This window comes from Mustela nigripes, chromosome 10, assembly GCF_022355385.1.
Source record: "Mustela nigripes isolate SB6536 chromosome 10, MUSNIG.SB6536, whole genome shotgun sequence".
NCBI classification, from domain to species: Eukaryota; Metazoa; Chordata; class Mammalia; order Carnivora; family Mustelidae; genus Mustela; species Mustela nigripes.
In genome coordinates, this window is record NC_081566.1 from 46,863,294 (window position 1) to 46,891,232 (window position 27,939).

The 27,939-nt window shown below is 34.6% G+C and overlaps 1 protein-coding gene across 2 annotated transcripts in view; it reads right to left on the reverse strand.

Annotated features, from left to right (window-relative positions):
• The window catches only part of CDC73 (cell division cycle 73), a 114,476-nt gene that overhangs the window by 59,637 nt on the left and 26,900 nt on the right, over nt 1–27,939 (reverse strand). For both annotated transcript variants that reach the window (XM_059413310.1, XM_059413309.1), the window contains exons 8-10: nt 27,371–27,469; nt 24,573–24,651; nt 22,656–22,720 (exon numbers count right to left, since the gene is read on the reverse strand). In XM_059413310.1, coding sequence (XP_059269293.1) covers nt 22,656–22,720; nt 24,573–24,651; nt 27,371–27,469 — 243 coding nt within the window. The remainder of the gene's footprint in view (nt 1–22,655; nt 22,721–24,572; nt 24,652–27,370; nt 27,470–27,939) is intronic.

Here is a 27,939-nt window from a genome sequence, read left to right on the forward strand (position 1 = left end):
CATTTTCTAAATATTCTAGGAGAAAAACTGTTGTAATATAAAGGGTCAGTATAAGCCCAATCAAATCTTAATGAATATTTTTTGAAGTTTTTAGTGTGTGGATGGAAATCATGATATGAACATAAAGTTAATATGGAAAAAAGGTATCAGTAGCTAAGAAAATATTCAAAATAATCATAAAGAATTTACTATAAAGCAATAATGATTTTGGTTTATACTAACATAATAATTAGGTAGTTAAATAAGAAAAAATAATGAGGGGCGCCTGGGTTGCTCAGTGGGTTAAGCCTCTGCCTTCGGCTCAGGTCATGATCTCAGGGATTTGGGATTGAGCCCCAAATGTGGTTCTCTGCTTGGCGGGGAGCCCGCTTCCCCCTCTCCCTCTTCCTGCCTCTCTGTCTACTTATGATCTCTCTGTCAAGTAAATAAATAAAATCTTTTTTTTAAAAAAAGGAAGAAAAGAAAAAAATAATGAGACCTGAAAGAGATTCTAACATTTAGTAACCTGACATGATGAGCATGTTAGAATTTATTATTCCCCTACTGTTAAATAGAAACTGGTTGATGTCAAGACTTAATGCTTAAGATTCAGGTCAAGTCCTATACTATTACAAAAACAAATTTCAGGTGCAGCAAAGTACTATATATACTCTACTAATACTTATCAAACTTACCACATGCCAGATATTGTTAAGCATTTTAATGAGGGATTATGGGGACAATTTTATTGATCAAAGACTAAAAAAGAAATCAAACACAGAGAAAGAAATCAAGGCAGAAAATGATAAATAATACTAACCTCTACATAAAATTAGCTTTTGCCATAAACAAAATTAAAAGACAAAGGCAATCTGTAAATTGAGGAAATATTTACAATAACTGATGGTAGGACATGTGTCCTAATATAAAAAGAACTCTTACAAGTAAGAAAATAGTTTTGATATACAAAGAACTCTTACAAGTAAGAAAATATCAATATTCCAAAATATTTCAGACCATAAACCATAAATAAATCACAAACAACAAACAACAAACAAATCATCCATTAAGTAAAACACATTCGGACTCATCAGTAGTCATATAAACACACTTAGAAACTAGGTCCCATCTTTATTAAGCTGGAAGATATTTTTTAAAATAATAGTTTATGCAGGTAGTGAAAATGAGAAAGTGCCCCACCGAGGCAGTATAAATTAGTATAGACTTTCTGAAAAGCAACTTAAAAATTTTTAACCAGGGGTGCCTGGGTGGATCAGCAGGTTAAGTGTCTGCTTTTGGCTCAGGTCATAATCCCAGCGTCCTGGGATCGAGCCCCTACATCAGGGTGGGAGTGGGGGGTGGGGGTTCATGCTCAACAGGGAGTCGGCTTCTCCCACTGCTCCTACCCCCATCCATGCTCTCTATCAAATAACTAAATAAAATCATAAAAAAAAATTTTTTAACCCCCCCAAAACAAACAAACAAAACTCAGACCTTTTGAGCCATTAGTCCAAATCTATTATAAGGCTAAACTGATCATGGAAAAAAACTTTAAATTTTCAAAATAGATGTTAAACGAACTGTGCTAGTTATATAATGGAATATTATAGTCATTCAAAACCTGAATTCAGAGACTAATAACAGAAAAACAATCACATGCTTTATGAAGCAAAAACAAAACAGAACAATATATATGGTTCATATTCCACAACAATACACATTTTCCCCCAGCCAAAAGAAAACCCCAGAAAATGTTAAAAAATAAATGTCATTTCTGGAAAATGGAAAAATGGGTATTTTCTTCTTCTATATTTCTGTATTTTTTAATCTTTCCAGGTTTAAAATGAATGAAAAAGTCATTAAGAAGCTAATGAGCATAGTATCAAAGTTTGTACTTTATCTTGCATTATTAGCACATTTTCACTGAAGTTAACTCTAATAAATTTTAAACATTTTTAAAGAACTTTTTAGAAGTAGAGATGACAATCAAAATTTTAATAAAATGACCAGACTAGAAGATCTCTGAGATACTTTTTTCAATTATTCAAACATTTTTTGAGTTTACAATCTGAGACACTATGACAATAACCTGTAGGATATGGTCTAAATTTAATAAATGATGTTTGGTTACTTAACCAGTTATAATAAAAAAGAATCACATCTGTTCTTCAATCATATATTAGAACAATTTCCAACCGGATCAAAGATCTAAATATCAATAAAGACACCAGTTCTATAGGGGGCAACTGAATACCTTTGTAATTTGGGAGAAGACTTAACTTCCCTAAATACGACAAAACCCAGAAGCAGTAAGAGATTTATAAATACGATTACAAAAGATTCTGAAAGAAACTCTTGCATGGCAATAAAAACATCAGCAAAATGGGAAGACAATTGACAAGCTGAGTAAAGATAGTTGCAACCTATAAAAACTTATTATCCTCAATATACTGAAAAGATAAAGAGATCGAAAAGAAGGTGGAAAAGACCAACATTCTGATAGAAAAATGGGGGAAAATATTAGTTAACAGAGAAAGAAATGATATGCCCCTTAATCACCCTTAATCGTCACCATATTATTGGGAATGCATACAAAAACCACTTACTAGGAATGCACACAAAAACCGCTAAGAAATCATTACTCACTTATCAAATTAACAAGTTAAGCCTGACATTATATTCTGTTGATAGACCTGTAGGGCAATAGACCCATTCATACATACCAGTGGAAACATAAATGGTACAACTTCTAATGGTGGGGGATTGAGAGTAGAATTTGATTAACATCCTGCAAAAGTACAGAACCATTTACCCCTTACTTACTGATTCTATACATCTAGGAATTTCTTCCCAAAACACAGTGATAACAATATGAGATAAAGGAAGCATGAAACTAATTACTGAGGCATGATTTGTAATAGCAGAGGACAGAAAACAACCTAAATGTCCATCCATATGGACCTGGTTAAATAAACCAAGGTACACTACAACATATTGGGACTATGTATCTCTAGTGGAATAGAGTCTATTAAGGAAAAAAAATTGCATCCAAATACTTTATAGTAAACAGTAAGATTAGTATTGTTACTCTGAAATTTTTACTGAAGTACCAGATAGAGCAAACAAACTATGCTAAAGTGTTTAGGAAATGCTATGAACTGAACTATTTAAGAAAATTTCTTCTTTCTACTGATTATCCAGATATATCCATGTTTATGCACATCTCCACTAGAACAGGTGTGGAAAAGCAAGTTTATTAAAAAAGAATAAAGGTTATTTATTCTCAAGGATATCACCATAAGAAGGATAAAAGTAAATAATGAATACAGGTTGGATTTACACACAGACACACACACACAAACATACATTTGGTAGGTAGAGAAAGGGAAAAAGCATGAGTGAGAGAATCATGGGGAACTCTGAGCATTAGAAAAGAAAAAAACATCAGACTCAGATCTGGATAGCCATTAAGCCTCAAGAAGGGGAAAACAGAGAACCATCATTAGAAGTACCAAATTTACAAAAGTTCTGGTTTTTTTTTTTTTTTAAAGATTTTATTTATTTATTTGACAGAGAGAAATCACAAGTAGATGGAGAGGCAGGCAGAGAGAGAGAGAGAAGCAGGCTCCCTGCTGAGCAGAGAGCCTGATGCGGGACTCGATCCCAGGACCCTGAGATCATGACCTGAGCCGAAGGCAGCAGCTTAACCCACTGAGCCACCCAGGCGCCCACAAAAGTTCTGGTTTAAGATGTATGTAAAAGCACAGAGTATAGACTGAAGAGGAGCTGCTTTTTTAAGCATTAAAAAGAAAAAGGTTATAACTGAGAGTATCAGATTTGAGTTACTACTGTGTATAGTTATTCTTAAACTCTACTCCTACAGAAAACTAGAGTTCCATCCATTGAAAATGCTATACTCCTAAAAAAGAATCATGATTTTTTAAAAATTCCAGAAAATTCCCAGGAGTGAAAGACTTCCTGTGGAAATCTTCCACCCCCAATTTAGAAAGTTCTAGAAGACTTTCAGTCAAGGTAGCCTGCCTTGCACTGGTCAAGCTAAGATATCAAAGACCCTCTCTTCTAGTAATTTGAATCTGAGAGAAAATAACATACACCCACATACAGAGAAAATGTAGCTAACTCACTTAAACTTCAGTACCGTGAAGAAATTCTCCATTAATTCTTATTATCCAGATCCCTAAAGCTGCTATGGTTCCTATTTCTTCTACCAACTGGTTCTCTGATTTTATGAGCTTGCCCATAATTTCCAATACTTTTTTCTTTGCTATAGTTAAGACTCCACTTTTGCTTGTAACCAAAGAATTGTAACTGAGAGAAATGCTACCACCAGCAAATTTTGAAGTAATAAAATAGCTCCTGTGATGATTCCATAATGCTCCATAAGACCATGCCCTCTATGTATTCTGCCATCTGAACAAATCAGGAATGCAAAGGTGTACAAGAACAACTTCTCTGTTAAAGCAAGCTGAGGAGCATGTGGGGAGCTCGGTCAGTTAACAGTTAAGTGTCCGACCCCTGGTTTCAGCTCAGGTCATGATCTCAGGGTCCTGGGACTGAGCCCCATATAGGGCTCTGCTCTCAGTGGTGAATCTGCTTGAGAATTCTCAACACCTCTACCTCTGCCCATCCTCCCCTCTCTAAAAAATCCAACTGAGACTATATTGCTATAAATACCTTATTACTGAGGAGAGGTCAGGGAAACAGGGTTTGGTACTTGGTTTCCTAGTCATACCACCATGAAAGAGAGCCAACACTTCTGGAAAGTAACCACAAAAACTGAATGCCTGAGCCTGATAAACTGTAAAACGTTGTCTGACCTTAGAAACTAATGAATAGGGAGGACAGGCCTACACCGTTTCACATTTGCTATTTAAAGTTGTATTTCTTAAAAAAATCTGTCTCCTGACAAGGTAAAAAGCAAACAAAAGCAAAAAACAAACTAAAAACAGTTACAACCTTCTTCCTGGTAGGTTTATTCAGGAGAAGAGAATAAATGACTCCTCTACTCTGAAGAGAGAAAACTAATAGCTGAGAAAAATTAAGATAATTTTTACAAAAATAAAATGAATCTTTAAATCAAACTTCATAAGCATTAACCCCAAATTTAAACTATTTATATGGTCTGAGTGTCTATAGGTACACCTACTGTTAATTTACAGTATGTTTAAATTGAAGTTATCTTCTCTCATCTTTAAATTTAATGCCTTTTTCATCATTTCATGTTCCGGTTAGTGGCCCTCCCCAATCAGTGGCCACATGAGAATACCAAGAGTCACCAATGCCTTCTCTTGTTATCACCATACAAATCTATCCCTAAAACCTGGATTCCTAATGGACCCCACCCCTTTTCATCTTACTCCTCTAGTACTTCAAATGAGTAGCTCTCACTTGACCCTGCAATACCTTCACAATTGGGTTTCCTCATATTCATGCAATATTTCCCATTCTACAGCCAGAATATTACTTTAAAAACAAAAAGCTATTCACATCATTCCAGTGCTTCAAAGGCTTCCCAATGTTCTTAGGAAAAAGACCAAAATCCCTGAAATCCTTGGCCAGCCACAAGATCCATAAATGGGTCTCCTCCTTGCTAATAATCTCTATGACCAATCGTTTGGTCCAATTTGTGCATTCTACTTTATTCTGTAAATTACCTCCTTCTTCCTCAAGATTAATTTTAAGGCAATAAACAACAACAGCATCAAATTCTAGACTAGAAACACTGAACTGAAATGTGACTCAATGAAACAACCTCACCTTTTTGGCTTATAGCATTTTTAAAAATTATTTTTATTTACATATATTATTTGCCTCAGGGGTACATGTAAGTGAATCATCAGGCTTACATATTTCACCGCACTTACCACAGCCCATACCCTCCCCAATGTCCATAACCCAACCACCCTATCAGCTTATAGAATTTTTATTTTATTAGAAAGGAAAACTTTTTAAGGTATCAGATCAATTTTTCTCTATAGTGGTAAGATTCATTCACTGATTTCAATACAAACTGATACAAAAAGAAAGTATGAGTATCCTAGAAATAACAACTATGGTCAGTTACACAAACTTTAAATCCCTCGCAATCATCTTAGATTATACAGAATGGATTTACAAACTGCCTATCAAAACTTAATCATAAACAGAGACGCCATGGTGAAAGTGCTGATGATCAAGCTTATCAAAAGCCACATGTTTTAAAGGACTTCATATCACTGCATTTCTAACCAGGGATTATGATGCCTAAGAAGATCAAAAGCGAGGTTTAACTTTTCTCAATAATAAATTCAAAACAAATGAAACTGCTGGGCATTATTTCCCAAACAGACCAGTCTAACCATGTTATATTCTAGAATTCCAACATTAGGCTAATAAAATTCTCAAGTCCAGTCCTCTTTAGGGTTGAAAAAACATCTGTAAGTCTGTTTAATTTATTTGATAGCCTAGGCATTGACTCATAAGCTATAGATACAACAATGGACAAAAATAATCATTAAGTTGTTGAGGTAATACTCCTTTGACAGAAAAATATCCATTTAACAAATCTTCATAAAAATGAAAGGACAGGGCACCCGAGTGGCTCAGTTGGTTAAGCAACTGCCTTGGCCTCAGGTCACGATCCCGGAGTACCAGGATTGTGTCCCGCATCGGGCTCCCAAGCTCCATGAGGAATCTGCTTCTCCCTCTGACCTTCTCGTCTCTCATGCTCTCTCTCACTCTCTCTCTCTCAAATAAATAAATATAATCTTAAAAGAAAAAAAAAGGAAGGACAACTGTGTACCTGTCATTCAGGAAAAATGCACAATGCTTCACAAGTATATAACAGGGGATCTGACTTACTATGTGTTATGCAGGGTCAGAGAGCCTTCTGTGAGGAAATGTTAAAGCTAATGTCTAAGAAATATTAGATGTTAATCAGGCAAAGAGGGAACAATTCACAGAAGGAACAACAGGAACAATGGCCCTAAGGACCGAAAAAACAAAGACAAAAATAAAGAGAAAGATTAAGAACTGATGCTAGAAAGGTTAAAAAAGGAGGAGTAGGGGTTGGGGGCGGAGGAAACAGGTAAAACCACATTAAGACACAGCACATATTAAGAAGTAAGGTTTTTAACAAGATGGGATCAGGAGGGAGACAAACCATAAGAGACTCTTAATCTCACAAAACAAACCGAGGGTTGCTGAGGGAAGGGGGTTTGAGAGAGGGTGGTGGGGTTATGGAGATTGGGGAGGGTATGTGCTATGATGAGAGCTGTGAAGTGTGTAAACCTGGCGAGTCACAGACCTGTACCCCCGGGGCTAATAATACATTATATGCCAATTAAGAAAAAAAAGAATAATTACGGTTTTTTCATCCTAAGAGTAAAAAAAAAATCCATAGAAAATACAGCAATATTTAGAAAAAAGAAAAAAAGCTGAGGCTACTTCATGTCTAATGGCCTCTTTTTTTTTTTTAAGATTTTATTTATTTAATTTGACAGACAGAGATCACAAGTAGGTAGAGAGGCAGGCGCAGAGAGAGAGAGAGAGAGAGAGAGAGGAGGAAGCAGGCTCCCTGCTGAGCAGAGAGCCTGATGCAGGTCTCAATCCCAGGACCCTGAGATCATGACCTGAGCCAAAGGCAGAGGCTTTAACCCACTGAGCCACCAGTGGGTGCTCCTAATGGCCTCTATCTTAACCGTTTCTGAAGCACTCTGGCTACGATGTGAAGAAAATACTGAAGAGACATATATGTACAGCAGAACAACTGTGAGACTACTGCACAATCCTAGGAAGATATAAAAATAATTTGGAGCACAGCACGGCAATGATAAGGAGAAAAAGAATTCCAGAGATGTTAGGAAGTAAGTCAACAGGCCTGCACGATGTCTAGATATTGGGGGGAGGGGGGGACAGGTGGCAAGGATGATGCCTAAAATTCTCACCCTGGCACAGAGGAGATAATGATGCCATGTTTACAGAGAGAAAAAAAACACTGTATGAGATCCTGACTGACCAAGGAAGACACAGTGAAGGGCCGTCAAGAAATATATAAAAGGACTGTGAAGTGGAAGTGAGGGCCAACATATTACAAAATCATTAATGACAATAATGAATTTTAAGTACTACTCTGTACACATATGAAAGAATGGAAAGTTAACTAAAAATACAATGTATAATATGAGCTTAGGAAACATTCATTAGTTTAACAAATACTTTTCAAGCAACAACTCTGCCAGATACTCTGATCTCAGAACTACACTAGACAGCAAGAAAGATGTGGTTCCTACCTTTAAATCCTCGTATTCAAAGAAAATTGTCGAGATAAACAAAACAGGATTACCAGAAAAAACCTGGAAGTTTTCCTGAGAAAGTGACCTTTGCACTAAGATCTGAATTATGAGGATCCAGCCTTATAAAGAGAAAAGGAAGAATGATTGAGAAAAACAGAACTGCAAAGACAAAGGCCAGGAGTTTTGAAAAAGTTGACAATTTTGCAGAAAAACAGAAAATAAACAATAAAACAATTGCAGCCAGGACCTTTCTTAAAATTTTTACTGTAGGGCAGGGGGTTGTGGGTCCTTAATCTGGAAGGGGCAAAAATAAAATTACAATTTTATTTTCAACAACCTCTAACAGAAATTAACATACCCTTAAACCTCAGTCATATTAACACTGGCATGACTCTGTCACCAAAAGAAATCAGGTGATTTGATATCACATTACAACTGTTACAGACATCTTGAAATATTGTGTACACTCCTCATACTTCAAAATTCTGGCATTTATTAGATTTGTCACTAGATCTTTTTATATAATGCATTAGTAGAGAAGCCCAAATTACTATGCCATAAATTTGTATTTTTAAAGTCTCTTGACAATTTTCTTTCAATACAATTGGACATCTTTATTTTATGTATTTTATTTTATGCATTAAAATATTATTCAGGGGCACCTGAATGGCTCAGTTGGTTAAGCTTCCAACTCGTGATTTCAGCTCAGGTCATGATTTCAAGGTGGTGAGCTCAAACCCCACATAGGGCCCCGTGCTCAGTGTGAAGTCTACTTATCCCTCTCCCTCTGCTCCTCCCCCTACTAGTGTTTCACTATGTCTCAAATAAATAAATAAAATCTTAAAAAATATCTGTTACCCAGAGAAAAGACTTATATAGGCTCCCAGGATTTACCAGTCCAACAAATGGGTCCATGCACCAAAAAAAAGACTATTACCTCTAATGTACAGGAAAACAAAAACACCTACTATTCCTTACAACCAAATGCAACTTTTGGTACTTGTTTGGGCCCTATTTCCAATGAATCATCTACAAAAAAATTTTTTTCAAAGAAAATGGAAAATGAAATGGGTGAAAGAGGATAAGTTTTTTTCTTTGGTAATGTACAATAATGTCTCTGTGTCTAAGTAAAAAGAATTTAGTATTTTTTTATGAGATTGACGCGCTGCCCACTGTGCTAAGAGGGCCACTGAATTTAGTATATTTTTAGAAGTACAAAGTATGCAGGAACAGTGTCTGGGTTTTGCCTTATACTACTTCAGGAAAAAGGAGATGTGGAACATATGAAGAGTGGTTTAAAAATAATTACAGAAATCTGTGTGATGGGCAGATAGAAAAAAACATATTCTATTTTCTCTAATTATATTTATGTTTATAATTTTTTACAATTGGGCGGGGGGATTCACTGATTGCTTTGCAAAAAAGAAGTCCCCAGAGTGAAAAAAAAATTTACAAAGAAGCACTGTTATCTGAAGAATAAATAAAGAAAGATGCCCTTTTCTTCAGTCTATCAGACTAATATCCCAGACTACCTAGGTCATCTGACTTGAGGGTGCGAGCTAACTAGGATTTTCCCCCACGATGTTCAGGCAAGACAGCAGCATTATTAACAACAGCTTTGGCACCATTCGTATCTTATGAGTATGCACTCCTTTGTCTAACAGTGCTCATTTCAAAGAAAAAAACAAACTTGCCATTATTATCAGCTGCCTGGTCCTAGAAAATTAGTCTCCGATCAAACTAGCACATCTTAGCATTGGAATTAGTGCTGGTTTAAAAAAAAAAAAATAGTAAGTTACAGTCTTAAGTTAAAAAGTCCTAATGACATTTAGGCTTCACACTCAGGAGAACCTGACATTTGAAAGAACAGGGTAGGAGAAAAATGAGGGTAGCTAGGTAATTTGTGCTTCTTTACTAACTACCAATGCAGTGCCAGATCACTGGAATCTTCATGACTGCTAGAAAGCAAAAAATCTGGATCGGGGTAGGGGAATGCTGTAGTTAGGCACCTGGACTATACAAAATGGTTCCCAGGATGCCAAATAATGACTAATTGAAAAAGAACCCTTTCCGTTTTTGTAACTGGAATAGGCTATACACAGCTCTTGAGCTTAGCATATTTAACGGAGGAACACTAAGAGCACTCTGCAGTCTGCAGGAAGGTGAGCTTGCTAATCCTCTCTTCTTATCCATGCCATTTACTCTGTTCTGCTCTCCTCACTCAACAGACTCATGAACTGCTCTTCTGTTTCTGCAGAAGTGTTTTCTCAGTCTGGCTGTCAGATCAAAAAAGATTATCTTTGTTCCCCAAATATCACATTCTCACACACCAGGAGAATGTGTTAACAAAATTCGATACATTCTTTTATTATGAGTTTTCTTAAAAAACAAACAAACAAACAAACCAAAAATCCATTTTATTTGGCTTTAAGCAATAAAAAATTCCTTAAAGACTTAAAGACTGATAAAATTTTAATTTCTTTAGTAGGAAATTTATAATTTTCTCATTGCTCTTAGTCTAAAACCCAAGCCCAACAATTTTCATTTAATATTCTTTTATATCCTAAGACAAAAAGAAATAATAGTTTTAACTACACTACACAAGCAATAGCCAGTATGCAAAACAAATGCCTCCTCTCTTACACATTTAACATTAAAAGTTAGTGTTCTTACTTAATGACTATACTAGTTATGTGTGTGTTTAAAATAGCATACTTCCTAAAATTCATTTAAATACCAATTCCTCAACCCATAAAATTCAACTCAAGTATTGACTGCTGGATTCAGTATAAAATTCATTTCTACCTTCTACATCAGTTCATGAAAATTTAACTTAAGGCAAGGATGGATTCCCTTAAAGGGTTCTGAGGGAGCATGGCCCTGCTGACACCTTGATTTCAGATTTCTGGCCTCCAGAACTGGGACAATAAATTACAAGCAAAAGAAAAAAAAATTAAGCCTAAAGTTAACAATCTATAGCCTAGTGGATCAAATCCAGACCCTTCTTTATTTTTGTATGTCCCATGGGCCATAACTGGTTTTTACATTTTTTTAAGATGGAGAGGAAAAAAATCAAATTAATATATACATTTTTTTCTTTAAGATTTTGCTTATTTATTTGACAGACAGAGATCACAAGTAGGCAGCGAGGCAGGCAGAGAGGGTGGGGGAAGCAGGCTCGCTGCTGAGCAGAGAACTCTATGCAGGGCTCAATCCTAGCACCCTGAGATCATGACCTGAGCCGAAAGCAGAGGCTTATTAACCCACTAAGCCACCCAGGCGCCCCAATAATACTATTTCTCGACACATAAAAATCACAAAATTCAAATTTCAGTATCCATAAAGGAAGTTTCACAGTTATTGGAATGTAATCATATTCGCTCATATACTGTAACTTTGCCTCCGCACCACTGCAGTTACATACTTGAGACGAAGACCTCTCATAATTTAGCACCGGTGAGTGGCACACAGCAAGAATGCAGTTTTATCATTTCATCCTATTTTAATTTTCTAAAAAGCATGTATCACTGCTCTTTTATTTGTTCGTTCCTCCTCCATTTATCACTGCACTGCATCCCCATAACCTATACTACTCCCCAGCATATGGCAGGCACACAGTAAATACTGATGTCATGAATGCAAAAGACAGAAGTTTGTGTCCCATATTTGTCCATACAGCAACATTAAAATTTTAACTACAAGTTTGGAACTTCCACCTACCCTTCAATTGATAACAATAAATCCAAAATGAGATGATAAAAAAGCAAATATAAAGAAAATAATCTAACAAAATTCCAGAAACACATTCCAAGTGACAGATATGCTCAGTTAGTATCACATGCTCATGTGCTGATATAAGCACTTACCAGTCTCTATCTGTATGAAAACACAGTTTTTCAGAGACAAAATACATATCAGAAACAAAATACATAAAATTTCATTAGACCAGGCTTACAGATTTACAGAACATTTACAATCAATTTTGGTGATACAGAACACCAACTTTGAACCACAAAAAGTCATCCTGTCACCAAAATAAATTCCATCCCTCTCATCAGATCAGTATTACACAAAATTTTACTCATTTATTATTATTATATTGTCACTGAAAATTTGTGAAGATTGTATTTATCTCCTGTTATGTAAGCACCTACCTATAATCTCTGATTTTGCTTATCACCCTTAAGTTTGAAATATATACTATCTGGCCCTTTGCAGAAAATGTCTGCCAACCCTTGATTTTAATCATTACATTTAAGCCTTTTAAATCATTACAAACTAGAAAATGTAAGACAATAATGAAAACACTCTTAAACCATACAAATTCCTTTACATTAATTACTTTTGTTCATATCTAACTTTACATTTCTCTACACTCATTAAAACCAATTTCACAATAGTTTCTAAGAATTCAGCTCAGATAACAAACAGAGTGGTTTTCGAAATTAGCTTTCCCTACAGACTTGATAATTGTTCAATGAATTTAACCTAAAATTACAAAGCAAAACAGAAACTTCTATTGCAGGGTAAAAGATGACTTGCTTACTTTTTTATAGGTAAGCACCAAAAATCAATACAGCATTAAAAAATAATAATAATAATAGCCTAAATAAAAATAGCAGTTTTTCACTGTAGACCAAACACAAATGTTAGCATACTTAGTTTAAGCGTACCAACAAAGACCTCAAGCACATTTTTATCATAATTATTTATGCATTTATGAGGGGGGCAGATTATATGGGGGGATAGTCATTTATGTGTGTAAGAGAAAACTATTTTCACTCTCCTATTACTGAAAATAGTTCTGGGGCACCTGGGTGGCTCAGGGAGTTAAAGCCTCTGCCTGTGGCTCAGGTCATGATCCCAGGGTCCTGAGATGGAGTCCCATATGGGGCTCTCTGCTCAGCAGGGAGCCTGCTTTCCCCCCCACCACCGCCTGCCTCTCTGCCTGCTTGTGATCTCTGTCTGTCAAGTAAATAAATAAAATTAAAAAAAAAAAAAAGAAAGAAAAGGAATAGTTCTGTAATTTATATAACTGAATTGTAGATGTTTATTTTTCCTGTTTAACTTTTATAGGGGGAAAAATGTGACAATATATACCCAAGTTCTTGATGAATTACAATGTACCCACAAATTTACTATCAGAATGGCTGGTTATTAAGATGTAGTTCTAGGGGTGCCCGGGTGGCTCAGTCCATTAGGCATCTGCCTTCAGCTCAGGTCATGAACTCAGGGTCGTGGGATCAAGCCCCACATCCGGTTCCCTGTTGAGCAGGGGGGCCTGCTTCTCCCTCTCTCCCTCTGCCTGCTGCTCCCTCTACTTGTGCTCTCTCTCTGTCAAATAAATAAAAATCTTCAAAAAAAAGATGTAGTTCTATGTTAAAACTCAATTCCTAAGGACACTTAAATATTTTGTATAACGTTTTAAGATAAAATTATATTTTAATCATATCAGAAGCTGAATTTTTTTTTTTTTTAATAATGAAAACTAAAAGCCTTCTATAGGGGCACCTAGATGGCTCAGCTGGTTAAGTGTTTGTCTTCAGCTAGGGTCACTATCCTAGAGCCCGGGGATCAAGCACATCGGGCTCCCTGCTTCTCCCTATTCCTCTGCCTCTCCCCCCACTCATGCACATGTGCCTAAAAAAATCTTTAATAAAAAATATTTTAAAAAAACAAAAGCCTTCTATATAACAGAGTTCAAATTCTTCTGAAAGGTCAAAGAACTGCTTAATTTTAGTTCTCAAATTTTATATATTAAAATATATGAGGAATTCAATTCCAGAATGTTTACAGCAACACATGTATAAGACAAAAAGACACTGAAAGACTGAAGCATCTATTGAATTTAGGATGGTAAATCATTAGATGGATAGTGTCCAGAATTCACTGTTTGTAGATAATACTAAATCAGTTATTTCTGACTTAAAATTTGTAAAATATTAAATTGACTTGATTTCAAAATAACTATTAAATCTAAATACAAAGAGCAAATTTTTTTTAATGACAACATAAAATATGACAGCTTCAATAGTGAAATAATTACCTGAGTTCTATGGTATGCCTTTTATCTCCAATGAAGTAAAAAATAAAAATCTTAAAAAAAAAACTTTACTTCCTTAGCATTTCAAATGAATGTCTTCAACTTATTCACAGCAAAGCACCATTCTGAAATTTCAAGTAAGAACTTAGCTTCTAAATACTAAGATCTGTCCAGACCAGAAGTAAGTAAGAGTTTAAAAAACAAATACTTAAAATGAATGTGGGAACAGTCACTCACAGAGGAACATGAGAAGCAGGAAAGACAAGAAAAACAACACTAAAAGAAACATCCACCAAGAAAAAGACCTGGAAAAGAAACCAAAACTCAGAATTAAAGATCAAATGAGGTTTGGCAGGGTTGGGCAGAGGGAAGGGAAGGGGATGAACTAACTAGAAATGCAATGAATATTAAGACAAATATAATTAAGACAACAAAGAAAATAAAGACTGAATGTAAGGTTTATACAAAAGATTGAAATTCACTGAACATTTAAATCAAATTATGAAGACCTAGAAATTGATACAGCAGTCTAAAACTCAGTCAACAACCACCAATAGAAAAGTACCTATCAAGGAATTACCTAAACATCTAATTACAGAATGTTATTAAATATACTAGGTTTTTTCATATGAACAAACTGATTTAAATCATGTCATGAAATAAAGGAAATATTAAATACTGGCACTTTTCCCTCAAAATAATGAAGAGAAATACATAATATATAAAATACAGCCATGCCTATATTAAACAATGGTAGTCTAAAAATATACTTGAGAGGAGTTATAATTTGCAAGTGATAAAGTATGTTCAAGATATTGAAGTTGTACTGATGAAGGTAAAGAGAAACTGGAATAAAATGCTGTACTATAGTAGGTCCAAGAGAGATTTTTTTTAAAAGAAGTTTGTTGTTGTGCACATCTGGATCATGAATAACTACAGCATTACACATGGAATTACAACGGAAAGATTTTATATGATCAAAATGAAATCTTATAGTATAAATGTTGATCATGCTGTTAGCAAACATTATTATATTTCCAAACTGGAAATATAATATTCAGACACTGGAAAAAAGGTGACATTAACATTGTTATTAAAAATTACACAAGAGTTTCTAGACTACTTCTGACATATGTGCCAACATAAACTTTGTTTCTTTCAAAAATAAGTCTCAGAAGTTCTGTGACTATGATATTAACTACATGGTCGTGAGTAGATTAATTTTAAAGAAATCTCATAGATGCTATTAAAATCTCTAAGACACTTTGGATAAGCCAATAATCACTCTTTAAAAAAATGCAAAGCTAAATTAATAGAGTTTAACTGTATAGGTTTACAACAAAAGTAACATCCACTGTGCAAAAGATTTTCAATAAAGCTCAATAAAATACATAAACTAAAACAAAAAAGTAGTATTATAAATATGTACTTCATATGCATTAAAATTTCCTGACACCTATTGATTTTTTATAATTCATTTTTCTTGAATTAGATTAGAATCATATATTGGTTATGTTGACAAAATAATAAGGAAAAATTAGATTTTAATATCTCTCACCACAAGGAGTATCACTGCAAGAAGCCTGATATACACCCATCTAAATAAGTGTTCCGTCTAAATACTACCTACCTTTATAAAGGAGAGGAGGGTATTTTCTGTATTATTCAGTATGAAAAGTTCACAAAATATTACCTATGTTTAATATAAAAATATTCCTCAATAACTCAATGCTACAGGCGAACAGCACTGTAAAGAACAAAGTAAACAAGGTATGCCTAGACACATGTAAACCTCAAAACAAATAGCCAGAGAAGTTATTGTAATACCATTTTTCAGATGAACAAAACTGATGTCTAATTTGTTGCAAGGAACAGCTCAAAAAAACCGTAACAAAAAGCTCACTCTTGGGCGCCTGGGTGGCTCAGTGGTTTAAGCCTCTGTCTTCGGCTCAGGTCATGATTTCAGAGTCCCAGGATCGAGTCCCACATCGGGCTCTCTGCTTGGCAGGGAGCCTGCTTCCTCCTCTCTCTCTCTGTGCCTGCCTCTCTGCCTACTTGTGATCTCTCTCTGCCAAATAAACAAAATCTTTAAAAAGAAAAAAAAAATTTTTAAAAAAGCTCACTCTTGTACTTCATCTTCCCTGTAAATAGACAGAGTCCAAATCTATAAAGAACACATTAAAAAAAAAAAAAAAAGAAAAGGAAAGAAAAAAGCAAAAAAGCTGGAAAAATCACTAGGACAAAACTACTATAAAAAGAATATGAGAGGTATTTTGAGTACCGTTAAAAAATATTGTCTAATTAAGTGATGAACTCTTAGAAAAGTCTATAAAAATGCAAATATTAGAAATAAACTGTAAAAAATATTAATATGTTAATACTTAAGTATTACATCATGCAACAGGCAATAAGCATAAAATTAGCTTTCAAAAACTAAAGACACAGAACAAGTAACTGACAGAACCAAATAATATTTCGTTTTGTTTAGGGGATGCACCTTTATACTGCTCAGGCTGACACAGGACAGAACCACCCTGTTCCCTGAAATACCAAGATAGCCAGCAAGTTTTGAAAATTATTTCAAGGGCAATATAATATTTAAGCAGAATAATATACCAATATAAATATGGAATGCAGACAATTATGAATTATAAAAGTAATATTCTTATTTACAATTATTACCTCATACTCATGTCCCAATACTTATTATGCTTTGATTTTTAAAAAAGATTTTATTGGAAGTATAGCTCATATACTCTCAATATAAAAAATAGTGGTTTGATAATTATATATACAATGAAATACTTCACCATGATATATGTATTACAATACTGAATGTATTCCTATGCTATGGTTTTCATCCCATGTGGCTTATTTTATAACTGAGTTTGTACCTCTTAACCCCCTTTACCAATTTCACCCATCCTCCCCATATACTTTTATGATAAAATTAAATAACTTAAATCTAAATAAATGTCTAAAAATCTAAAAAAAATTTAAGTAAAATCTATGCCAGAGATGTGGAGCTCGAACTCACAACCCTGCGATCAAGAGTCACATGTTCCACCAACTGAGCAGCCAGGCATCCCTCATTTCCTTTTATATATGGGTCTCCACAAGTAGACAGAAAAGCCTAACCTAGCTAAGTTCTTACCCACCATGTAACTTCTTTGCAGCAATTTTCTCTCACAGGATAAAGAACACTAAGATAAACATACACAGCCACAGTAAAAATATTCCCATTACTATAGAAGAAAAGAGTTTTCGTGTTTTTTTTTTTTTTTTTTTTTTTTTTTTTTTTTTTGATAGACAGAGATCACAAGTAGGCAGAGAAAGGAAGGGAAGCAGGCTCCGTGCTGAGCAGAAAGCCCGATGTGGAGCTCGATCCCAGGACGCTGGGATCATGACCTGAGCCGAAGGCAGAAGCTTTAACCCACTGAGCCACCCAGGTGCCCCAAGTTTTCATAATATTTAAATAAACTCTTCATAACTTTGAATGAACAAGGCATCGTTAAACATGTAATATTAAATACACCTGTGACGCTAAAGCTGCCTACATGTACAATTAAGGTGTAAAATCATAAATTCATTAATAAAAACCATAAATTCATTAATAAAAGTAAATAAAAATCATAAGTAAATAAAAATTCATTAATAAAAGTAATAAAAACCATAAATTCATTAATAAAAGTAACCATTATTTATTTGATATCTTTCCTGTGCTAATAAGCATTTTACATGGTGTCTTTCAGTCCTCAATAAGACTATGATGTGAGTTCTTTATTACAAAATAAAAACAATATCCATCACTGAAAGGTTAAATAATCTCACCTTCATTAAGTGGCATGGAAGAGTTGGGATTCAAAGCCAGAACTGACTTTGAACCCTTAAATACATACTGCTTTCAACTGATTACCTTCTCTTTAATAAGATAACACTGCCTTTATTCAGATCAGGGATTTCAAACTAAAAGGCCAGTAGGGTCTAAGAAGATAGTACCATTGACCCTTGAACAACATGGGTTTGAGCTGCACAAATGCACTCATATGTGGATTTTTTAGTAGTACAGTATCATAAATGTATTCCTCTTATTTCTAAATGTTTTCTCTTCCCTAGTTTACTCTATTGTAAGATACAGTATATAATATATATAACATACAAAATATGTGTTAATAGGCTGTATGTTACCTATAAGGCTTCCATTCACCAACAGGCTATTAGTAGTTAAGTTTAGGCAAGTCGAAAGTTATATGCAGAATCTCAACTGTCTGCAGGGGGTAGGGAGTGTCAGTATCCCTAACCTCAGTGTTGTTTAAGGGTCAACTGTATAAGTAAAGACTATCAAAGGCAACAGGGCAGTGATGTCTATGGACTACCTAAAGAAAACATCCCATCTAAAGGCAGTCATTGGATCTGTGTGACTCTTACTACACTAGACTACCCAGGACTTAACTATGCTACCAAAAGCCAGACAGCTTTTCAAAAGAAGGTGAAAATCCAGACTCTTTTTGTGACATATTTTTATTTTTAAATCTTACTGCGTAAAATAAAATTTTAAATGATAGCAGATGCCTAATAAAACATATGTGGGACCACATTTAGATCAGCACAATGAATAATCCCAGAAGTATGCTAAGAGAGGCATATGATGTCAGTGCACTAGCATTTATAAACAGACATGCTGCATCTAACTCTGAGAAGAAATTTTCCCACAGGCACCCTTAAAATCTACACAACTATTATAATAAGCACTCAAAAAATATCTGCTAAAGGAAAAGAAGGGAAGGAAAGAGGAGTGTTTAGTAATAAAGTCTTAATCAACAATCTCCATCTCCTGCTAGCCTGGACTCTTAGACACAACTCTAGAGCATTACTACTACTAGAGCATTCCCCTAACACTCCAAGCAAAGATGAACAAATTAATCAAAAACCAAATGAGAATGAAGGAAACTTTATAAAATGGGAACTGGAAGGTTACTAATAAATGCACTCCTGATTAAGAATATAACTTTATACTGAGAGATTGAGATTCTGGTTATTATTTAACAGTGAAAGTTGATGATGATTACACCTCTACTGTAAATTCTGAATATCTACCCAAGTGTACCTACTATTGGGAAAATGGTTCCCAAGAAAAGGCTTATTATAAAAACTACAATTCTACTGGAGTCAAATCAAAGAACAATCTTAAAGGAAAGCTTCTGATCTGCACAATTTCGGAGTGTAAAATATTCCTCAAAAATGAAGACAGCAAGGTAACTGAGAATCAGTGATATTCAGTAAGAACTAAGAAAAGAATAGATGGGGGCTAGAGTATATAACCTTCCTACCTGAACATTAATAAGCTAGATTAGGAGGTTAAAATGAAGTAGTCCTCAATTCAATTATCAAATCCTTACAAATAACAAGAGTGCACTGTGACTCTATCTTTTTACTCCTACTCTAGTGGAACAACAGATAAGTTGTCTGCCAACACAGAAAAGTCTTCATCACCTCCTCTTCTTTTCTATACAATGAAAAGTACTGTCAAGTGGCACTTTCTTAGTCTAAAGATGGCTCCTTTCACAAAAAGAATCTTCGCAAATACATTCTGGTATTCCCTATACTAAATGGTTTCTGGTCCCAACCCATAATGACTAAGATAGTTCACTACACAATTCTAGTTCTTTCCAGTGTTCTCAAAAGGAGAAAGAAAAGGGACAAACAATCCTGGGAAAGAGCGCATACTCTTGTTTTTCAATTTAGATATACATATATTAGAAATGACGAAATTCCTGTACCATAAAAATCCATTTAATTTATTATTTCTTAAACATTATATAACTCAACTAACACATTTTGGGGAAGTCTACCAACTTCGCCAAGCCCTTTAGCAACTCCAACATCCATGTCTTGTGTTACTATATTTCTTGGCCTATGTCAAAAGCTAACCAGATTCAACTATATAAACTTGTAACTTTAAAAATACCTGGGCTTTTATTCATATATTGAACTTCTATAAATTATTGCCTTCATAAACATAAATTTCAATAACATGACTCTTAAGAAATACTGTCAAATCACATACTCCTTTTCTCTATAACAAATGAAGACAAAAAATCAATTACATAAAAATTTTCCAGACATCTGCACAACCTGATTAACTTAATCTTCTATCTAACAGGACTCTGGTGTCTTGAACTTAAAAGATATACAGACCAATCCTAATATAGACTGGTACAATTTTAGTAACTATGTAGATCACCTACACATGTCAAAACCCTGAAAAGCAGTGGTACCTAAAAGGTGCTCATATGTAAACTAGAAAGGAAGTCACATCAGTGCAACAAAGCCTTTAACATACATTTAACTGCTTTTGTGTGTCTGGGTGGATATCATAAGAGAAATCCTCCTTCGAGAATAAGACAAAGTTGGTGAAACTAGTAATTTCAAAAGAAAAAAGACAAGGAAAAAACATTACACTGGAAGCTTAAGCTTGAGATTCAAATAAAAAGAAATAATTATCAGAACAACTTCAAAGCTTTCAAGGTCAACCTCTGCATGCATTCTCCAACAACAAACAGTACAGAGATTCAAATGGGGTATTAAAATATGGGAAGTACCAACAATTTGACCATTTTTAGTCTTTCTGTTGCATTCCCACACAATGTCTATATGTGATTATTGCTGTAAAAACAAATGCCATAAATTTGCTTAAATTCACCTCTATTTTAAGTATATTTAGAAGCAAAGTCTAATGAGGAAGCAGAGCTGTATCACTCTGTTTAATTAAGAAGCTGTCCTTGGATTCTAGAAAAACTGTTCTGTAAAAAGCATCACTATAAAAACTATCACTGGTCTTACTATTTGCACAGAAGTTCGGTAATGAAACCAGTTTCATGGCATTTCAGATGAGACAAAAGTTAAAACAATGACCACAACCACAAAAAGTCCCCCTGATGGTTACCTAGATAACAAATGCAGTTCCATGATAATTCACTTAGGGAATGGCCAGTAGGTAAGTTCTATTCCCAAGAAAATGTCAATAAATGAATCTTCCAAAAATTTAATCTTACACCCATGAGCTACATTTTGAAGTCAAAAGAACTAGGCAGATCTCATAAGATGAGTCTGTCTAATCTTTTACCACCTTCCCCTCATTCACTACACACTGGTGATACTGGCCTTCATTTATGCTCTACTGGGCCTCAATCATGACCAATCTTTCACCGAATGCGGTTCTGCAAGGTCTGCTGTGCTCAAGTGTCACCTACTCAGAGAGGCTTCTCTGACTACTCTCTCTACAGAACCTTTGTCTGTCTTATTTACAGCTATAATCCCAGCAATTAGAAGAGTCTGATACAAGTGCTCAGTAAGTACTTGTTAAATGAATTAATGAGCTCACATACAATTTCAGTCACACAGAACAAATCTGAAGACAACTTAAAAAACAAGTGTATTAGCAAAATATCTAATATTCAATTCCAATTTGAAGTCCAGGAGAAAAAAAAAAAAGGTCAACTTTTAATATCAGATCCTTCACGTTTATTTGCTATCTGCTCTGGAAGGCATGGCAAGATATATCTTAATTCTGAGAAATCACAGCAAATATATGAAGATTCCATGTCATACTGAGTCCTCAAAGATCTGATGATTGGTAAACAAAGACAAAGTAAGTCTGGTATTAGCTTTAAAATTTAGTGGTACTCTAAAACATATACACAGTATTTTCAAGTATAATAATAATCTGTAATATAAATAATCAAAATAAGCTTAATAGAATTCCTGTTCTACATTACCAAGTCCTATCTATCACTGACTAAATAAAAATTGTGTTAAACACAGCCTAAACAGAACATCCGAAATAATCATTTTCATTGTGTTAAAAATATATATATAAAAGAAAGTCTGCCAAAAGTGAGCCAAAGGCTTTTAAGTGCAGTCCTCTAAGTACCTGGTTCTGGTTTAGTACGCACTTTGTAAATATTACATCAACCATTACAATCTGTTTTCTTAAAGAGCACAAGGCATTACATTTTAAAAAACATAAAAGAGACTATGGAAAATAAGTCCAAACCGGACCTTGCAACTACTCCCTCGCATTAAATACTCTAACCAGGGAGCACCCACCCTACTTGCAAGTTAACCAAAACAGCTTTTATTTAAACACACTCAACTCAGTTAAACCAAAAGAAGGATATCCACAAATCAACCAACCAACCTACAGATTATCAGCACAATTATTCATTAAAGATAAACATCTGAAACAGAAAATAATGGAGAACAAAGACTTTCTTCAACATCTGCTACTCACATAAAATGCCCGGAACAAAAGAACCTCTGCAGTTAAAGTGACTTACCGTTACAGATTTCAGTGTCATTCCATGATAGGTGCCCATAGTGTCGATTTTGAAGCCTTCCGTTTCTACAAAGAAAGGGGACTTGCTATTAGATTTTATGCATTCTGTGATCAATAACAAAACTAAAGTAATAATCTGTGTTATAATCTGACAGTTTAATAATGTAACAAAGCATCAAATGTACTATTCATAGAAAATTAAATTACATGCCTATGAAGATAAAAACCTTAAAAGCAGTACTAGTCCCAAAAATATATTCAATACATGCCAGTGAGGCCTTTTGTAGAAGTTGGTTAAGACTATTTCTATAATTATGTTCAAAAGTTTTGCTATTTTGGGAATATCAAAAATTAGACTGAATAAAGTACTTTATAACCTTAAATTATTTACTTCTAATACTCGTTCACAGTAGCACTAAAAGCTTCTAGTATCATGAGAAGGTCTTAAATTATGAAAAGTTCTGTTTTAAAATTACAATCATAAGTATATGATATATAATTTGTATAAAAGCAATGCTGCAAATAATGATAAAGGTTCCAGGACAGAGTCTAAAAATGCCTTTCTGTAAAGGCATATTATATCAGTACAAATATATTAAGTATTTTACACATTGCAAGCTGTATGTCTCTATCACAACGGCTGATTTTACACATCAGTGGAAAAGCAAGATAAACAAAATATGTAAATAAATGGGCATGGCCTGATTTGACCCACAGAGGATCGTAATTTGCCAAACCCTACTTTACATAATTCATTCCACAAGAAAAACTACAGTGAATAGAAGAATGAACCACTGTATTTCTACAGCATGTCTTCACAGGACATGCCTTTAACCAGTAAATGAAGTCAGCACACAAAGTACAGAAGCAATATGAAATTTTAATGAAATTTAAATGGAGAAGTTAAACTTCCAGTTGCTTCTATCTCATTTTTTCCCACAAATCAAAATAAATGAAGATCCCAAGAGAAATTACAATGACATTAGTACCACTTCACTAACCACCACAATAACATGGAAATGGTTCACCACTGCATTAGCCAGTATACCATGTAGGCTACCCCAAAATAAGCCCTCACATAGTTACTAAAATCAATACTTCCCAATTTCTTAATGTATACATGTGCAACTTCAGAAACATGATTTGATATATAGAATCTCCAGTCTGAACTTCTGAGAAGCAGAATACTAAATAACGGGAAATATTTATAGATAGCTTATTATATACCAGTCACTATTCTAGACACATTAACTAGTCTAATCCCCACAATGAAACTAAAAGATAGATACTACCACTACTATTGTATTGCAATGAAACAACAAAGAAATTAAAACAGAACGCAGTTAATTTATTGAAATTCACGCAAAAAGTAACTGTGATACAGGCAATCTGGATCCAGAATCCATGAAGTTAAACCAGGGGTTGGCTTTTTTTTTTTTTTTTGAGAGAGAGAGAGAAAGAGCACAATCAAGCATGGGTGGGGGTGGGCGGAGATGAGGGAGGGAAAGAAGAATCCCAAGCAGGCTTCACACCCATTGTGGAGCCCAACATGGGGCTCAATCTCAGAACCCTGAGATTATGCCCTGAGATGAAATCAAGAGTCAGACACTTAACTGAGCCACCCAGGCACCCCAAGGGTTGGCAAATTTATTCTGTAAAAGACCAGATAGTATTTGATGGCTCTGCAGGCCACGCAATCTCTGTCACAACTCAACACTGCTGTCACAACACCAAGGAACCACAGATAATACATAAATGAATACCACTGTATTCTAGCAAAAGTTTATTTATAATATGTGGTGGGCCAGACTTGGCCTGCAGAAGTTTGCCAACACCTGCCCATAGTAAACATCAAGCTATACCACCTCTCACATTCATCACCACCACAGTAAGGGGAATATAAAATTAAGTAACTTGCCTTCTTTTCCTTTGAATCTTTCCTGGTCATATCTGTTGTAGGCAGCTGGGATAGGCTGTTTGGTACGCAATGTGGGATCCTACAGAAAAATTAATTATGAGTTACATGTTAATATTTTCAATTGTTACTTAAAACTCAGAAGAAGAACCATAGTAAGTGTATTATTTTCTAGGCTTTTTCCTTACACTAGGCAGTAAGAGAAAAGTGGAGAATCATTTGATATTTATCTTCAAGATATTATTTACTGGTAGAAAATTATTGCATAAGGGACAAGAGCAAAGGACTCCAAATAAACTTGTATCATGGCAAAACACAAAACTGCAGAAATAAAATAGGTGTGCTTAATAATTTCATTCTTATTACCTAAACTTCTTCATGAAATAATAAATCCCCAATTATGAATTATTTTTAACAATAAAAAAATTAATTCAAAGCTTACTGAACTGATATTTTAGAGTGTTTTAACAAAATTACTCTCCAAACTGTTATTAATACTTAAATAAATATGACAACTATGACAATAAAACCACTATAAATGCACAAGATAAGACTGAAGCTAATAAAGATGTTACTTGTTAAAATACTTAGAATACGTTGTCAACCTAATGATGTCAACTTAATTCACAAATACTTTACCTAAATTCAGCCTGGGGTGCCCAGGTGGCTCAGTCAGTTAAGCATCTACCTTATGCTCAGATCAAGATCTCAGGGTCCTGGGACTGAGCTCCACAGGGAAGCAGGCTGCCTGCTGAGCAGAGAGCCCGATGCAATCCTTGATCCCAGGACCCTAAGATCATGACCCGAGCCACAGGCAAGAGGCTTAACCCACAGAGCCACACAGGCGCCCAAAATTTTTATGTATCTTAATGATTACAGAAATACAGAAAAAATTCAATCTCAAGGATAACGGTTTAACTATTTTAAGATCCGATATATAAGTTTCCTACCAATGCTATCAAATCAACCAATTCATAAGCATAAGCACCCTATGTTTTACCATCACAGTATATGTTTTGTTACTGTTTTTTTTTTTTACTCATCTCTATGTCCTACTAGACTTTAAGCTCAAAGAGGACAGGTATCTCTTGTATTTGTGTCAGCACACTGACTGACAATAGTAGTTACTTAAGTCCTTGCTGGGAAGTCAACTCAAAGTATTAACCTAAATACCAATAAAAGTCCCCTACCTCTTAATTAAATACCAATGATTTTATGAACAAGCAAAACTACTAGATCTTGCAAAGAGTGTATTAGCACTCTTCCAAATTTTAATATACTTTAAAAGGAACACTATATAACATAAAAACAATTTTATTTATATTTATTACCTTTGTTGGATCCTATGAAACTAGCTGGAAGGATTTTCAACAAAACTGGAGGACACGTTTGAGTTTAAATATAGGCTATATGTCATACATGAAATTTACTTTGGAGGGGTCCTAAGTGGCAACTCAAATGAGTGAGGCAGTCAACTCTCCAAATGGCTGAAACTAAAGTACCATGAAAGAACCAATGATCTATGAGATGAGGAGAAACACATTTACCAGGAAGTCACAGATACCAATGATTTCAAAAAAGCTCCAAAATGGACTGTAACATTCATATCTCTAACAATGGTAATGATTCTCCCAAGCAACAATGAGTAAATAGGTCTGTTACTTACTTTACACAACTTCTGAGAGGGCTTTTCCTAACTTACCTCTTTCAGATTCTAATTCAAGTACATCTCTAAGAACTATTGCTTAAGTAACTTTTTTTTTTCCTGTTTTGGTGGCTTGGTTTTTTTTCCTTTTTTTTTTTAATTGTTACTGTTGTTGTTGGTTTATCTTCTGACTCCCTTTACCTACTTCTCGTATTTCTCACCCACCTCCACCTCTAGTAACCACCAATCTGTACTCTGTATCTGTAAGTTTGCTTTGCTTTTAGGTTCCACATATAAAGGAGATAGCAAGGTAATTTGTCTTTTTCTAACTTATCTCACTTAGCATAATGCCCTCAAGGTCCATCCATGTTGTCACAAAAGTCAAAATTAGGGGTGCCTGAGTGGCTCAGTCAGTTAACCGGCTGCCCTGGGCTCATGTCATAATTCAGGGTCCTGGGAATGACCCTGCATCAGGTTCCCTGCTCAATAAAGAGCCTGTTTCTCCTTCTCCCTCTACCTGCCACTCTGCCTAGTTGTGCTCTCTCTCTCTCTGTCAAATAGATAAATAAAATCTTAAAAAAAAAAAAAAAAAGGTCAAAATTACATTATATTTTATGGCTGACTAATATTCTATTGTATGTATATATCACAATTTCTTTATCCATGTATCCATCAATGGACACTTGTTTCCATATCTTAACTACTGTAAATAATGCTGCAGTGAACATTAAGATGTTCAAGTTAGTTTTCAAGTTAGTGTTTTCATTTTCTTCAAATAAATACCCAGAAGGATAACTACTGGTTCATACAGCAGTTCTTACTTTAATTTTCTGAGCAACCTCCATGCTGCTTTTCCTAGTGGCTACGCCAATTAACATTCCCACCACAAGTACACAAGGGTTCCTTTTGCTCCATATATTTGCGAACACTTACTTCCTGCCTTTTTGATAATATCCAATCTAACTTCTGTGAGGTGAGATCTCACTGTGTAAGCTTTAATGGCAGGAAAAATTTTCACATATTTCAAGAATACTGAAGCAAGAAAAGGTTTAAAAGTACTGATTTAAGAACTTTAAGATGAGATGTTTTCAAAATTACAATACTGAAAAACAAGAGTCATTTTAATTAAAAATAATATATAAGCAGTAAAACATACCACAGGTGCTGCATTTGGGGCCGGTCGCTGCTCAGGCGCACGCCCTTCTTCTCTAGCTTTCACAGACTGAAGAATTGCAAAAATATTCTTGGAAAAATTCTAAAATATAAATGGATCTTAATCAGTCCACTTAAAATTAAGTATTCAAGGCAGTAAGTTTATTTAATAAATAATTTCAGACTTTTCTTCCTTTAGTTCTTCTCTACTACATCACTGAGGTGTTCTTTACTATACACACAATAAAAATCGAACTACCACTAAAAATTGATCCCCAAACCAAAACACACTGTTACCCATTTATTTTTATTTTACTTAAACTGTTTAATTGGCTATAAATGTATTCATATTCTGCATCTATTCAAATATGCAGCTAGGAAACAAGCTATTGAAGTAAAAATGAGATTTGCTGTCACAAGAGGCTTCTTAATTTTTAAAGAAATCAATTCTATCTTCTTCTAGGTATAATAAACTCTAGTGCTAATCTCATATAGCTACAATTTATATGAGATGTGGAAAGTTTTAAAATACTCTTTGTTAGCAGTTATTGTATGCTTTTAAAAGATTTTCAA